Genomic DNA, 16,512 nt, shown 5'->3' on the forward strand with positions numbered 1-16,512 from the left:
AATGACCATTTTAGGTCAATTAGGTCATTTTTCCTCTGATGATTCTGCTAGGATTCAATGGTCATTTTGCCTCTGATGAAGATTCTGCTGGGATCAAAGGCTGAAGGCCTCTTTTGACTCCCAGAGAAAAAAACGAGAGAGAGAGAGAGCTAGAGAATGAAAAAAACAAACAAAACAAAACAAGAAAAGGCTTTGATATGTCTCATATGACAAGGGATATAGGTACCGTACATTACAGCATGTCATTCTATTGTGAAGAGCCTTTGCCGAACATGTCCAAACATATTGTGTGTGAATCAACAGTGAGGACTTGGAAAAGAGGCTTACTATTTCAGATGTGATAAAAAGAAATGAGTTTTGATGAATATGTAGGATTTAAACATTCTACTGAAAAATCATTAGATATTAATTACATTGTAACTATGTTCTTGCACAAAGCCTACAATACTACACTGTAGCAGCCCTTTGATTTTACATGTGCACATCTGTATGTACAATTGTACAACAAACAGGATCACAGCAATGACATCTCGGACATTTTCGGAAGGGGTTATATGTATGCACCCTTGTAGGATTTGTGTATACACCCCATGCGATTAGCATGACACAATGCCTTGGTTCCTTGGAGATATTGATTATATCCCTTTGCAGGAATTATTGATTTGAAAGACCACTGAGATGGCATACTTTGGTATTGTGTGGCTGACTCCCTCCCAACCAAAGCACCTAACAATGGGATGGGTTTTAGAAGAAACAGCCTAATTCACAGTGGCCAACTGGTCTGACTTGTTTTCAAGTCCTGTTAATAGAAATGGAACGTGTTCAAGGAACTTGTGTTGGAAACTTACTGTATGAAGGAGGTGTACGATAAAAAAAGGAAAAAAAAGTATTTCATCTTGTCTGAGAACTTTATTGTATGATGGAGTATGTGCAATCTGTCTTCTTCGAGCTCAAGAAAGCCACTCTAACCTCGAGAACAGGTAATTTGAAGACCCATGTGTCTCATAAAATGACCATTTTTTTTTTTTTTTTTACAAATGATAGTGGTGTCCCTGTGGGAATAATGTCAAAATTCAAATATTTTGACTGTTTTGAAACTTGAGCCATGGATTTCTGTCATAATATAAGTGATAGTTTTTCCCTGAACATGTGTCTACCCTATCAGCTATCAAGAGATTTGTCTATAGTCATGTAAAACTTTATAATCACTTCATAGGATTTCACCAAGGTTATACTGACATCTCCTTTACTTTTCCCCTAATGTTACAGGAACATGGCATATGTCACAATGGATTGATCAACCTCAAGTGATTGACACTGGATACAACTGTTGGATTCCAAAGGATGGCTGCTGACACTAGGAAGTCTTCGCATATCCGGAGTTCGTGAGAAATGGGAGATGTAGATGCACCGCCGCCTAGGACATCAGCATCGGGGAAAATCACAGCTCACAACCTGCATCTCCTCATGGATGACGAAGAAAACCAGGATGCTGGCAGGGAGAATGGCGCTGAAGAGGAAGCTGCTTCTCAAATGCCCGACGATGACCTGAACCTGCGGACAGCGACGGCCGACAGCTACAACTCTTCCGCTGCGAGTCGGAAGCTGGATGATTCTCCCGTAGGAAGTGATACGCAGAATCCTCCCGCTAACCTTGCGGAGGAGACGAGGTACCAGGAGGAGTTGCGCGAGCGTGTGAAGAGATCATTTGCTGACCTTGGTATTGAGCCTGAAGGTGTGTTATTGAAGGACAGCTTGGAAGAAACACCCAGGGACTCTCTAGAGATAAAGGAAGAACTGCCATATGATAGCAATGTGGAGCAGGGAGAATATACTGCTGAGAGGAGAGTTCAGAACAATGAGGATGATGATACTGTCAATGAAGCAAATGATGACAATGTGGGAGAATTTCTGAATGAGGGAAATGATGATGAGAATGACACTGGAGAAATACAAAATTCTGCTGAACCATCACACGACACTGAACAAGGCAATGACCTCAGGGATTCTCTGGAAGCGGGAAATGTAGAGCCGGAGTTACAAAATCTGAATGAGTCAAATCAGCAAGCAGATGGTGAGGACAGCTTTGGTGTCGCTGATCCTGAAGGAGAGGAGGAAGAAGAAGAAGGTGTAAATGACTATCTTGCAGAGCAGAATTCACCTGAAGGTGAAGTAGGAAATGTAGAACTGCAAGATGAGAACCCTCAGAACAATGATTTTCATGATGCAAAAGGTGAGAATGATCCTCAACTTGTTGATAGTCTAGATGCTTCTGATCAAAATGGGGCATTGCCTAATGAGCAAGACTCCTCGTATGATGCGAGAGATGAGGTCCCCAACAATCCTGAACAGGAGCAGGCAGTTTATGATGACAATGCAGCTGAACAAGATGAAGAGGTGCCTGTTGGAGACAACCAAAGTGAGCAAAGAGACAGTGTTTCACAGCCTTTTCATTTAAACACTGATGGAAGCAACTTCCCCCTCCCTCAGCAGAGTGATGACAATCAGCCAAATCCAGAAGATGACTACGCAAATGCTCTGGCTGATGAATATGCAAATGATTTGGGTGATGATGAATACACTAACAATTTAGGTGATGATGAATATGCGAACAATTTAGGAGACGATGAATATGCGAACAATTTAGGTGACGATGAATATGCTGATAACTTAGGTGCTGATGAGGATGCAAATAAACCAGCCAGTGATGAATATCCAACTGATGCAGGTGATCAGTTTGCAAATAATGCTTTAGGTGGTGATGAATATGAGAATGCATTGAACAATGATTTTGGTGGAGATGACCAACAGATGTACAGTGATCCTGCTGGAGAGCCATTGCAAAATCAGCCACAGAGTATGAGCACTAGTAGACCTTCCTCCAAGAAGTCCTTTCGTTCAGGGCGAGAAACATATGTAGCAACAAGAGATGGTCAGGTGAATGGAAGTGATGGAGAAATTATAGCTAGTTTTCCACAGCCAGTGAGTTTACCACAGTCACAGTTAAACTCTAGGAGTCGTGCGGGCTATTCTGATCGTCAGCAGTCAGCAAATCATTTGAATGCCAATAACAATGCCGATTCTCTAGAAGATAAACCTCCATCTGGAAACTCTGTCCGATCTCATCAAAGTAGCACCAGAAGTAGGAGTGGAACCAGTCAGAATCGGCATTCTGGCTCCAGCAGGCACAATTCAAGAGAAAGGGGGTTGTCGTCTCGGTCAAGACAGACGTCTTTAGAGAGAGAGGCATCCCCTGCCTCAAGGCAGCACTCGGGTGAGCGGAGGAACATGAGCAGCGTGAGGAGGGGTTCTGCGGGAAGGGAGGATTTAGGGATAAGAAAAAATGCAAAGGATTCGCCCCAGAGGGGTTCAAGTCACACAAGCCGCAGAGGTTCCAATGAAATAACCATCCCGCGGTATGCAAATAGAGGAATGGGCAACCGCAACGATGGGGAAGAGAATTTCCCAACAGCCTCACAGGTTACAAAAGAGCCAGATTCTAGTAAGTCGCAAAGAACTTTGTCAGGATCAAATCGTGTGCACAGACAAGATCCGATTGGTGCTGCTGAAGTCCCAGTGGCAGACGGGAAGCCACCGTCAGGATTAGATGGGAGGCCGCAAGCCTCGCGTATAAGTAGTGCAGGGTCTGGAGCGACACAAGCCCTCCTTGCAAGAAATAACGATCCTAGTAGTCACACCTTGCCTGGTCAACAGGATGATACTAAAGCAAGTCAACAGTTCTGGTCGGACATGCATAAAGCAGGTGTTCCTCACCACATTGGACGTTCTTCGGGTAAAAAGTCAGCCAAAAACGTTGAGAAACTCAGGTCAGGGGAAAAAGTGAGGGTTGAATACATCTCAGATGACAGCGGTGATGAAGATCTCCACTTTGTTGATGAGAAAGGAAGTCCTATTGATGAATTGGGTAGACCATTGTATGATCCTAAGACCCCTGATGTTGCCGATATGAGAATCATGTACCGAATAAAGCCATCTCCTCCAAAGCAGAGCTCAAGTATGAAATCTTCAAGTGGGAGGCAGCGATCAAGAGATATTTCAGCAGCCTCGTCAAAATACAGTGCCAGAATTAGATCAGGGTATACATCTATTAACTCGTCGGCACATGCGTCTTCCAAAAATCCAGGAAGGAGATTAGTTGACAGACAAGTGTCTCCCATTGAAGATGAAGTCATGCAGGAAAATACTCAGCAGCAGGGCGACCTTGATACAACTCTGCCGCCTCCCCAAAGTCGGGAGCAATCTGTTCGGGAAAGACCGGTCAAGTCAGCTGGCCTTCAGACAGGAGACATAGAAATGACCCCGTCAGATGACACTGACCACACACAGAATATTAAGAGTCCTGTTCGAGAAGCCTCCATACAAACTACCGAGCGCGAGACTGCCATTCAGACCTCCGATGAGCATGTGACTGGTGAAAGTGACGCCACTCTACCGCATCAAAGTCCTTATCACAGCCCGAGGGAGAATGGACCATTTGGTCAAGTGAGAGTGACCCCCTTGCAAAGACAAAGTCCAGGTTTCCAGATGAGATCTCCCCGAAATGACCCGCATGGCCAATACCAATACCCAGGAGACGCATTTGCCCAGCCAGTGCCTGTCAACTATCCCAGCAATCCGCATGCACACTGGCAGCCTGGAGTGAGCCATCCAGCTTTCTCTCATCCTGGCCAAGTCTTTGCAGCACCATTACAGCCGCACTTTGCCAATCCTGTGGTGAGCCACCAGCAGACGCCGCCACAGATGATGGCTCCGCAGATGATTCCCCTACAGTCTGGTCCTCCACAGCAACATTATCCAGGTCAGAACATGTATCCAGCCCCACCACAGCACTATCAGCAGGCTCCATTTCATTCAGAGCCACCACATCCTGCAATGCACCCACCGCATGGCATGCAGTACTCCTATCAACCTGAACAAGTGAGTCAAGGGGGACAGTTCATGGGTCAAGATATTGATCCACCTCAAGGGGACGATGTTGAGAACATGCCGGAAGAAGAGGAGAAGAAACAGCCTAGTGGGTCAAGGCGTCCGCCTCCGAAGCCCAGACCTAATTTCATTGACATCAATAAAACTTCGGCGAAGCTCAGGCGAGACCCGCCATCCAAGAAGTACACAGACGCTCTCAATCAAAAGAAAGGATTCCGATCACCTCTAAACAACAAGAATCCATTGCCTCAGATATCCCGCGAAAATTCTCAGGATGATGGACAGCCTGTCTCAACTGGATGGACTCCTCATGGAAGTGCGACAAGCCGTGCAAATGATCTCTGGGCCCAGCAAGTTTTCCATGAGCAGCAGATGGTCTTGCTTGCACGTGGCATGTCGGACCCAAACATCTATGCCCCAGGCCAGATGCCGGGGCCTCCTCGCCGGCAGGGGTCAGTTCCAGGGAACTATCCAGGTGTAGCTGGTCAAGGTGGTATGCATGCTAGTCAGGACGCCGTGCCCCATTACAGCAATGGACAACCGTACAGCTGGTCGGCAGACCGGGCCAACACGTATGCTCGGATGAACGGCATGCACCATGCAGAGCAAGGGGCCTTTGGAGGTCAGCCATACCCGGGACCCATGCAAAGCTTTGATCAGAGCCCAAGGGAGAGGATGGCCTACACTCACCCGATGCCCAAGCGGACCAGTCCATACCAAGTTCTGCCCGACATATCTGGTCGACTAAGTGGTAAGTAATGCCCCTTTGTGTAATTTCTCTATTAATTCTCTACAATATGAGTAAATCTGTGTGTTGAATATATTGTGGGATTCAGTATGCCATGATGTTTGATAGTATATTGTACCTTTTTTTTTCTTTCTCACTGAAGCCCTGGGCACCATTTCATAAAAGATGTCAGAATAGCAACTTTTGCTGGAATGGCAACTTCCTATAACAACAGCCAATCAGGAAGCAGGATTCTTGTTGTTACAATTACACTTGCCAAGAGTTGGTATCATAGCAGCTTTTTTTTTTTTTTTTAATAAAATGGGGCCAGGGAGAGGAATCCTTGGCTTAGAATCATCTTTTATCTTTTAACTCACCATTATCTAATGATTTGCAGGGGAGGATTCTGAATTGAGGACAAGCGACCCTGATGGATACGTGATGCGACTTCAGAAGCAGAAGCAAGGTCCCCAGTACCGACCTTACACTCTAAAGGACTTTCAAAACCTGAAAAAGGATTTCAAGCTGGGAGGGCTTGGACCTGATAAGGACTCCATCAGTATGAAGGTGAGAGTATCTTCCCCCCCCCCCCCAAAAAAAAAAGAAAAAAAAAAGACATGTTCTTGCTCTGACTTCTGCCACCTTGGTTTCATTCAGATATACTACAATGTATATCATTTACGACCTTGCAGTCATTGAATTTGTTTAATTTTCTTCAGCAATCCAGCCCTACAGGAAAGGGACCAGCGACCGGTATAATGTTCATATTCCCAATGTGGTACAATGTTACACAAGAACGCAGGAAGCTGCCTAATATAGTATCAGTATGTAGTGTTGTGAATTCTGTTTCTCATTTGATAAAAGATGCTGTGAAATCAAGCAATGATCCTGTAGGGATGGGTGATAATCATCATCACCATCCAGTTTTGACTCGGGGTTTGTCCCCAATAATGATGGTAGCTGGATTTACCTCACTCTCACAATTTCTTGGCTACTGCAAGATGCGTAGAAAGTTTCCTTTTGTATTTGAATTCTACAAGTACTTGTCATAATAGGAATTATTCAAATAGGAATTATTCACTTTTCAAGGTGTAGTGGAAAGAGAGGTGTGGCAAAGGGGTTCAAATTAACTGGCTACGATTCATTATAATAAATGCATAACAGCATGTCCTGTTTGATCCCCTCAAGTCCACCCACTTAAAATCCTAGTGATATCATTTACATGTATAAGGAGGTTGCCCATAGGACTTGCAGAGTTAAACCACAAGCCAATACATGCTCTTGCTGATCCATTCCGTCAAACCCTGCACATTCTTTGCCATCTTTTTAATCATTCTTTCTTCCCCATATGTCGCCTGCCCCATTGCAGCAAGACAAGGCAGCCAGGCAGCGGGAGTACGCCAAACTGGTCATGCAGCAGAACAAGAAAGTCTTTCAGCACAATCCCAACACCGGCAAGCCCCCGCCCAACAAGGATAGCTCCAAGGCAGAGCCGTCCAAGCGAGACCTGGTGAGTTGAAGCCCAGCTGCAAGCATTGAATCTTCCATGATCTTTATACAAATATTATCAGGACAGTGAGTGATACAGTGCAGGTCCAGGCTCATAATTGTTTAGCTCATGGTGGCAGTTTGAAGAAACAGTGAGGTGATTGCTTTCCTACAAATCTTGGTTTTCCTGGGAAATGGCTGAAATTGACAAGCTTGATAGTCACAATAATAATAATAATAAAAAAGTTGGTCTTTGCATTTCATGTACATGACACCAAAGGTTCAAGAAGGGTAATTTCTTCTTTCTTTTTTTTCGCCTTTTTTGCCCAAAACAAATTATTAGTGCAGTCTTTGTTCTGAAGCAGTGGGCAAAGTCATTGAAAGTAGCTAGGAATGTCAAACATGGAAGGATTAAGAAGTTCAGCAATTAATGAATTGCACAATGTGTGGATGGAATAGAATGCAGTGTTGAATTTATGTGGCCATTATAGTGCCCTGCAAAAGAATTGACTCACTGGCAAAGAAACGCAGTTTAAAGGGACTGTACAGTACTGGTTGAGGTGGGGATTCATGTTTTGAACATTCCTAAGTGAGATAATGAAAAGCCTCTAATGAAATATGAAAGAGCATGTGATTTTAAGAAGGATTCAACGTTTATAAGATGAAAATTGGTTTTCAAATGGCTGAGATATCCAAAAAAGTGCTAATAATAAAAGGCGACATGCCACAACTTTATTATGATCTCTTTGTTTCACCTTGTTTTTGGATATCTCAGCCATTTCAAAACCGATTTTCATCGAATAAACTTTTGATACCCCTTAGAACTGCATGCTCTTTGACATCTCATAGAGTGGTTTCTGAATATCTTGCAAAACGTTAAAAGCAAAATCCTCACCTCGACCAGAACTGTACACACTCTTTAAAGCAGATGCAGCACTCTTCAAGTGCTAATACTCTTGTAACATTGGAGATGGTTGGTATTTTAGTGTACAATCTTACAAAAATGGGTAGGTTAATATGTTTATGCCACATGCTGAACCAATTGCTCAGGTTTTTAATGATAATAATAAAAAAATAATCAAAATGATAGTAATAATAATCATGAATTTCCATTATAAGACTAAAGAATACAACCTATGCCTTTTGAATACATAGCACAATTGTTGCAATAATGTGTGCAAAAAGCACATAGGAACTTAAGATTCTCTTTGAAAATTGATACTGAGATTGATGACCAGAGATACAGTGGCATAGTGTTCTTCACTCCATAGTACTGTAGTTACTCCAGATTGCCTGTTAATACTGCATTGAAGCATCTGCATGCAAATGAGTGCATGATGCAATAATTAATAACCAGCTCTAGATCCTGCTATTCTTGGTGCACATTTTGAAACAAATGTACACACTTTTTATTTAAAGACATTGGTCTTGAATCAGAAAGTTAAAGACCATAAAAAAATTTTTTGGATTGCTGTGAAAGGTCAGCCTGTGCTCTTGATTTGCAGTATAAGCTTTTGGATCTGCACATCACACCTCGGTATCAAATCGTGTCAAACCCCTTTTGGCAGTACATCCCACCGTGTTACACCAGTGCCAGTATTCTTTTCCCTCAAATTTCACAGTTCATTTTGGTTTTTGAGTTGGTGTTTTGAACTGATAGGTACTGTCGTCACTCTTTACATGTTGGGTTGTAAACATCATTAGTGATAAATCTTTAGGCTTGTGTATTTGTCAGAATTCACCTCAAACTGAACCCACAAAGCATTGTGTACTGTCTGCATTCACTGATGCACTGTTGGTGGATGTTCAACTACATTGTGTAGTCTTTGTATGTTTCAGCAGGTTTAGAGGGACCTTTCGTCTTATCTACATTTTGTATAAGCTAGTTCTCAGTTAGCTCATCCCTGTTTGCACATTGGTGCAAATGACTTTTTACTTCTCAGTTGCTTAGGCACTTTGCTTGTTTTTAAAGCGTCATTTACGTAACTCGCCTGACATAACAATTTGTGAATTCATGTTCAAAGAAAGAATGAATTGCGTGCCGATCAGGTGACCAGAATGGTCTGTCCATTGACAATTCGGCAGGCATTCATTTCATTACTTTTTATTGAATGCACGTTTAAACTTTTCCATGAACATTACAAAATACCAGGCTTGCTGTCAGTAGATGTGCTCGTAAGCTTCACTTTTAGAAGGATCATATGAATAAACATTAATAAGTCACTTAAAAATGCTAAATATCTTGGTGATTCTGAGAACCACATGTACGTGATTGTACATATGATCTTTTTCTGCTCAAAATGGAGCTGTGAACCCTTATTGTGTCTGAAAGTTAAAGGTGTGATCGGTGCATTTCAAAGGTGCTGTACTGCTTTCTTTATGTGTGGATCACACCTCTATTTAAACTTTTGGACACACATTATATTTTCCACCATCGATGTTGCCGTCATCTTCAGTAAACTGTCTTTTCTTCCCACTATCATGCTCTCAGAGCAACTCATTCCCCTTTGGGTCATTTAGATGACATGACCAGCAGACTTTTGACAAGTAGACAAAAACAAAACAATTGGTGAGAGTGCAGCAGATTTTTCATCCTTACATTTCCTTGTTTATTTTTCCCATAATACTCTTTGAATGATGTTGACATGCAGTCATGAGTTTTTTTTTTTTTCTCCTCCTGCATACATGTGTATTTTAATAGCACTCTAACAATCACCAATTGTCTTTTCCCACGAAATTCAAGTGGACTAACCCTCCTACAATGAACAGAGCGTGTGAGTGAAGAAACACAATCAAAACTAAATTATGAGGGGAGGTTGTCAAAGAATGTATTTTTGCTCTGTCAGGGACCGTGCAAGGATCATGCATGATTAAATACATCATTAAAGCCATGTCTTTGTCTATAAAGCAAACTTGGTCCAGTGCTGATTTGAGTAGTCAAATATGAAGCAAAAGTATTGTGTCATTCAGTTTCATTTCTCTCTTCCACACATTGATCAAGCTCAAATATCCTGCTCTTTCAAGGATATGTAGATCATTCAGTCATGAATGCTTTTTTCTTCTTTTTTTTTATCTCTTTCTCTCCCGTATTACGGCTTCCCTGGCTTTTTCTCCTGGTTACAATCGTCTGTTCCCAAATCACAAAACATTGTGGGCACCTCCCAAAGATGTTGGCATACGCCGACACCGTCCCCCTCCCTAGGATTTCAGAAAATCAGAATCCCGACGATGACTTCCCGAAAGACTCGCGCACCATGGTCAGTCCATTTTGACGTGGGTTTGGTCTTTGCCCCCTTGAATAATCCCCTAATGTGCACACTAGGAGATTTATTGCGTATTGGAAATAATCACTCTGATTTTAATAGGATAAAACAAGCAGTGCTGGGTTTTTCTTGCAGTGACAAATAATGTGCCCCTAATATCAACTAATATCAGTTCTTCTGTTCTTGTTCATTTGGTGAACCAACTCGTCTTGTGTTGTTTCACATTACTCTTGACCTGTAATTGCAGTTGTTTTTATCATTATATTTCATTTAAAATGTTATTATTATTGTTATTATTATTATTTTTATTTTTATTTTTATTATTATTATTTTATTGTAGTATTATTCATGACTAATATGATTATCCACCAAAGTATCACATCATTGTCATCGTCATACATACACTGTATTGTTATGGTCCACCCATAGTGTGTTGTTTTTGCTTTGCACAGGCATTTATCAGTCCTATCTGTTCTGAACCCCCCCCCCCCTTCCCTTCATTTCACATATTCACCGGAACACAAAGCAAAGGCACAAGCCTCCAAAACAAGGCACTAGGACCCTCTGTTTGCATTGATGGCGTAAAGATCAAGGAATTCATTTTTTTTTTCCTGAGATTGAAACATAAAAGTAAACCATTGGTCATTTCAAGAAAGAAGATCAGCAAACACTAGAATAGTGACCTGTCTTCTCATGGAGTTGTTTTATCCTGTAAAAGTATTCTACCTCAATAGGACTTGTTTGCATTGAAATAATAGTAACCATATTATTTCTGCCTCTTTTTTTTTGGGGGGGGGGGGAGGGGGAGGCACTCTAGATTAAAGTAGAGTAAACCTTTCATAAATCCATAAATCAGTGAGCAGTGAGCATTTACTCATATTCAAAATTTGCACTATCTGTGGTTGAAATCTAAACTACATGTAGTACCTTTGTGAATTACAATTTTATGGTCTACCCCATATTTGTATGAGTATCACTGGTTACAGGTATTGTTGTATATAAGGAGACACAGAGAATGAGAAGGAATTGGGATATTTCTACCTACATTTGAATTTGACTCCAGGCTTTGGTCTTTTTCTAAAGTACATTGTAGTCTGTTTAAATAGCAGACCATGCAAGGAGCATGACACATGCCATTGTGTGCATTGATGCACTTGACATGATCACACTCACAAGTACTCACAGTGCAGTGCTTTACAAGCACAAGCATTGTACACTGTGTGCAACATGTGGCCTTTAAATGTTATATAAGCATGAATGTCGACACTACAGAGATTGAACTGCAGTGCTGATAATTCTTTGTCCTCTCTTTTTCATAGCAAAGATATAGCTGTTGCGACGAACATGTGCGGGGCAGTTTTTGATAGACAGATTTCAGTTGGGACCATCAAAAGTTATGCCGACAGTAGCAATTTGCTAACTTAAATACATGTACAGATAGCTAATTAAAAAAAAAAAAAAAAAAGATTGAAGTAATATAATGTTACATGGATAATGTGGTAAACATCAAGACTTATTTTTACATTTCATTGTCCTCTGGTACCGAAGGTTTGCTTTATTCCAGGTTTACTGTCTTCAACAAGTGCCATGTTTAATCTACTGCAGATGGCAGAGCCAATTGCACTTTGAGTGATTTCACTGTTGTTTCATCTTTGCTGTCAGTGGCACATAAAAACTCTCACAAGCTCTTCTAACTCTGCACAACAAGTATAATAAAAGTGATAAAAAGTAGAAGTTGGTTACTATTGTCTTGATTTGTATTCAAAGTTTCTCCATAAAACACTCTTTGGAGCACATGAGTATTAAAACAGCTGTGTATGTATTATTCTCCAGGTGCAGTCTTTGCTCACACTAAAAGCCAGAACTCCATGCTATTTATCTTTAACCCAATATCATTTCTCCCATGAAATTATATTTGATATGAAATGAAAAAAAAAAATGCTCCCTGCCAGGATTCGATACTTCTTTTTGTCACTGTCTTGTAGCTCCCTTGTTTTCTTGCTTAAAATGACAGGACGATCAAGAGATGTCATCTGGTGCAAATTGTGTGTGCAGCAACTTTCATTCGGGCATCAAAATATCTAGTTTTTATGTCTTATCAACTAAAAACTTTTGATATTCACATTTACACACAGCATAAGTGCGTGCATGGCTGTTGCATGTTCTGAGTTATAAATAAACCGTCTTATCCCATTACATTTTCTGTTGATACATTGTATGCAGGCACTGGAATATGCTAAGCAAGTCCCCAAGCCCCGCATCCCAACCCCGCCTGAAATCCTCCACGACCGCCTGTACGGGAGTGGATCAAACTCTCGGAACTCGCAGGGCTCGCGGAACTCGCAGGGCTCACGGCAGAGCTACGGAGGCCGCACCACCCAGCTGATCCGGTCAGCCTCGGCCGAGAACACGGCTCGACATGCGGAGAACATGGCTGAGGAGATGGCGAGGCTCCAGGACCTCACAGAGAGACACCGACAGGAGAAGGAGGAGCTGGACCGCCTCAGGAAGGAGATCTCCACATGAACAAGGGAGATCTCCATGTTAATGAGGGAAATCTCCATGTGAACGAAGGAGATCTCCAGGTTGACAAGGGAAATCTCCATGTGAACAAGGGAGATCTCCATGTGAACAAGGGAGATCTCCATGTGAACAAAGGAAATCTCAGTGTGAACAAGGGAGATCTCCAGGGGAACGCGGGAAATCTCTGTGTGAACAAGGGAGATATCCATGTGAACAAGGGGGTCTCACAAACCCTACACTATGGCTCCTTCAAGGCTCCCTGTCTGTCTGCGCACTTTATCAAAGGAGCCTCACACCCCATCCTATGGCTTCCTCAAGGCACCCTGTCTCTCATCAGTCGCCGAATACTGTTGGTGATGACTCCTCCCAGCCCAGCCCCATGTTCCTAATCAGTCCTGTCATAGCACAGCTGTCATATTCTTCACAGTTTTCATTACTCAACATTGTAAATTTTTTGATAAAGAACCGATTATATGATCTTTCAATAGCATTTTATTGTGCGTGCTGTGAAGATATACCCTGGCATCTTGCTCTATTCGATCACAGTTGCTACAAGCATGACATTTGGAGTGTAATCCTTGCCTGTAAGCCCCAAAAGCTAAAAAAGAGGCACTTGATATCTGTTGAATTTGTCACTTTGCTTGCAAATAGGTCAGTTTTCAAATATTTTACCTCCAACCAATCATGATGTCACCTGATATGGCAACGGCTTGGGGTTGCTTGGCGTTGATTTGTGCGATGCACGAATCATGCTTCTTTAGTAATGACATGTGAGGACAAATATGATACAGTGCACTCCTGTTATAACATATTCCCTGGGAATGGTGGTTTTCTTTCATTATATTGAAATTTCGTTGTAGCAGAACAGAGATACGTACACAGTGTATTAAAGATGGAAAGATGATAATTTTGAAACCTGGGGCCCGTTTCATAAAACTTGTCATCAGTGACAACTGCCATATTTCTATGACAAATTTGCTCTCAGCCACTCAGATGCAAGGATTTTAGTAGCTTGTCACTGATGACAAGTTTTATGAAACGGGCCCCCGAGTTTCAATTTCGTTGTGACGAGAATTTTGTCATAACCTTGTGCGTTTTAACGGGAGTGCACTGTATCATTTCATTCTTGACGATTTACCCGTCTCATTCTGATGTCATAGCCATGCTCACACAAAGCGTCTCAAGTTTAGTGAGATTGACCTTTAACACATTGTAGTTGTGTGCTCTCTGGGTTTCTCAAAGGAAAGCCAGCTAATTGCAGAGAAAAAAACATTCCATTGTTCTGCATGCAAAAGTCATGGCTTACAACAATTTCCCCTCAGATTTATTCATTCCTCCATCTAGAATTACCTCAGATATTTCCAGTATGGCAAACTTTTTTTTCCTACTGTCATGGGCATTGTGAAACGTCTCTTGCCATTTCCATATGTCTGTCAGAAAAAGAAAAAGAAAGGGGGATGTAAATTGGCCATGAATTGAGTGTCAGCTGTTTGAATGTGCTCTGCCATGTTTTAATAACCTTTCATAACTTGTCATCTTTGTCATGTTGTAATGAGCTTGAGTTCTTTGCATAGTGGGGTTAATATTACCCTGGATAAGTTATTACAGAAATTTGGAATTGACCGGTAGTCCTACGTGAATACAGTTAAAACATGTTTGTACAGCTGTTGCATCAGCATTTTATATTGTACATTGTATCAGCAGTACATATAATATATTGTTGACTGCAGATTGCACAAGGAGCCTAGTGGACCATTTACATAGTGCTACCCTTCTCTCACTACTGGTCTCCCTTCGATCATGAATATTCATGTTCTGCTGAACCAATTATGACACGCAGAATGTCGACACTGGCTTACCCCTTCTGAGCCACAGAGGAGTCACCATGTTAATAAAAATCTCATGCTCCAAGGACACAAGTCTTGCCTTGACCACATGGACATAAAAGTAGAGAGGAAAAATATCTGATTTTGAGATGGTACAAATCATTTTTGTTTTCGATGGAAATCATTTCTTATATTTGGGTTTTGCGAGAGAATTTACACCTTGAAAAAAACAGTTAAACCTGTCTATAGCGGCCACCCAGGGAAGACATATAAAGTAGCTGTTATAGACATGTCACCGCTATAGACAGGGTCCTTAACATGGCTTTTCTCTCACCAGAAATTGGTTTTAGTGACTGTATACAGCAGATGACCGCGATAGACAGATGGCCGCTAAGGCAGGTTTAACAATAAGTAGTGCATGTCATAAGTTTTGCTTTTATGCCACACAAAAGTTATATCCTCTATCTCTGATCAGCTTGTTTATGAGAGATGTAGATCCCAATCTTTTATTTTTTGTATTTGTGCTTCACTTTTCCATATACAATATTTAGTCGACACAGCACTAGTTTTGTATCTTGCCACACTGCCAGAATATTCCAGTTTTGTTAATATTTGTTTGTGTCTCAATTTTCAATCCGAATTGATGGATATTGATCATTTCTTGGGTTAAATACCCTAGGTAATCACAGTGTGCTCCGTAGCTAATGTTTTGCAGCATTGTAGAGGTGTTAATTTCAATCAAAGTGTCTCCTTGAAAATCTCTTTTTGGTTGTTTTGGTTTTTTGTTAAAAGTCATGTGCATGCATCTATGTACTGAGCACTCATCAGAGGTGAATATTGTGTTCACTCATGATATGGGTGAAATGCTACTTACATGAAAAACGCATTCCTCAGACAGATCTTAGCACATGGTCAGATGAGAAGTAACTGTCCTTGTGGTTTTTGCTTTTATGCAAGACATTCTGTGAACGTGATAGTCTCAAGCTCATCCAGGTTACCAATACCCACAACCAAAGTTTGTGTGACATAAAAATTAGTTACTTTTGCCGTTGCTGTTCCGTGTTATTATCGACAAATGTTTTGGCTTGTGTGTGTGGGAGCTTGAAGTACCTCCAGTTGCCAATGGACATATATTGTGTGCATTTTACTGATTTTCCTCATGATTCAACATTCTTGAAGCAAAGTATCATCATTCCTATGTTTGTATTTCGATAAACACATCTGATAACACTGTGTGCTGTGCTTGTATGTGATTGATTTTACCAGCAAATATAGATAATATTATACATGATATAGATTTTGATAAATTTTATATTCAACAGTAGAAGGATCTCATAATGAAATGATGACAATGTTCAGGTAAAGATGAGATGTTTAAAAAGAAAGAGGAAAAATTATTTTGATTTTCATGGCATGAAATCTGCATTACTTGTCAGCTTGAGTCTTGAGATTATGGGATAGAGAACCTACATTGTGTACTAATGGGATTTGGTATAGGAAGTGTATGGCAGGGATGTATCTTTTAATGGTGATTCAACGTGTTGCTTGTTGGAGTACATAGAGAAGGGGGTTAGGGACCACAATCGGGGACCACGATGTACCTGAGATGCATGCTGTCTTTTGCCATTTAGCACATTGATATTCTAATGCTATGACATTAAGAAACAAGTTCACCGTGATATACAGGTGGATTGAGAGAATACAGCAATATCAGTAGAACACATCAGTCGCGTTTGAG

The 16,512-nt window shown here is 41.4% G+C and overlaps 1 protein-coding gene across 1 annotated transcript; it reads left to right on the forward strand.

Annotated features, from left to right (window-relative positions):
* The first annotated feature begins 1,273 nt into the window (after window positions 1-1,273).
* LOC140229656 (uncharacterized) lies at window positions 1,274-13,633 on the forward strand. Its single transcript, XM_072309899.1, has 4 exons — window positions 1,274-5,698; window positions 6,072-6,241; window positions 7,044-7,184; window positions 12,649-13,633. The coding sequence occupies exons 1-4, from the start codon at window positions 1,393-1,395 to the stop codon at window positions 12,949-12,951; spliced, it is 4,920 nt and encodes a 1,639-aa protein (XP_072166000.1). The 5' UTR covers window positions 1,274-1,392; the 3' UTR covers window positions 12,952-13,633.
* Window positions 13,634-16,512: the final 2,879 nt, after the last annotated feature.

Source organism: Diadema setosum, chromosome 6 (assembly GCF_964275005.1).
Source record: "Diadema setosum chromosome 6, eeDiaSeto1, whole genome shotgun sequence".
NCBI lineage: Eukaryota > Metazoa > Echinodermata > Echinoidea > Diadematoida > Diadematidae > Diadema > Diadema setosum.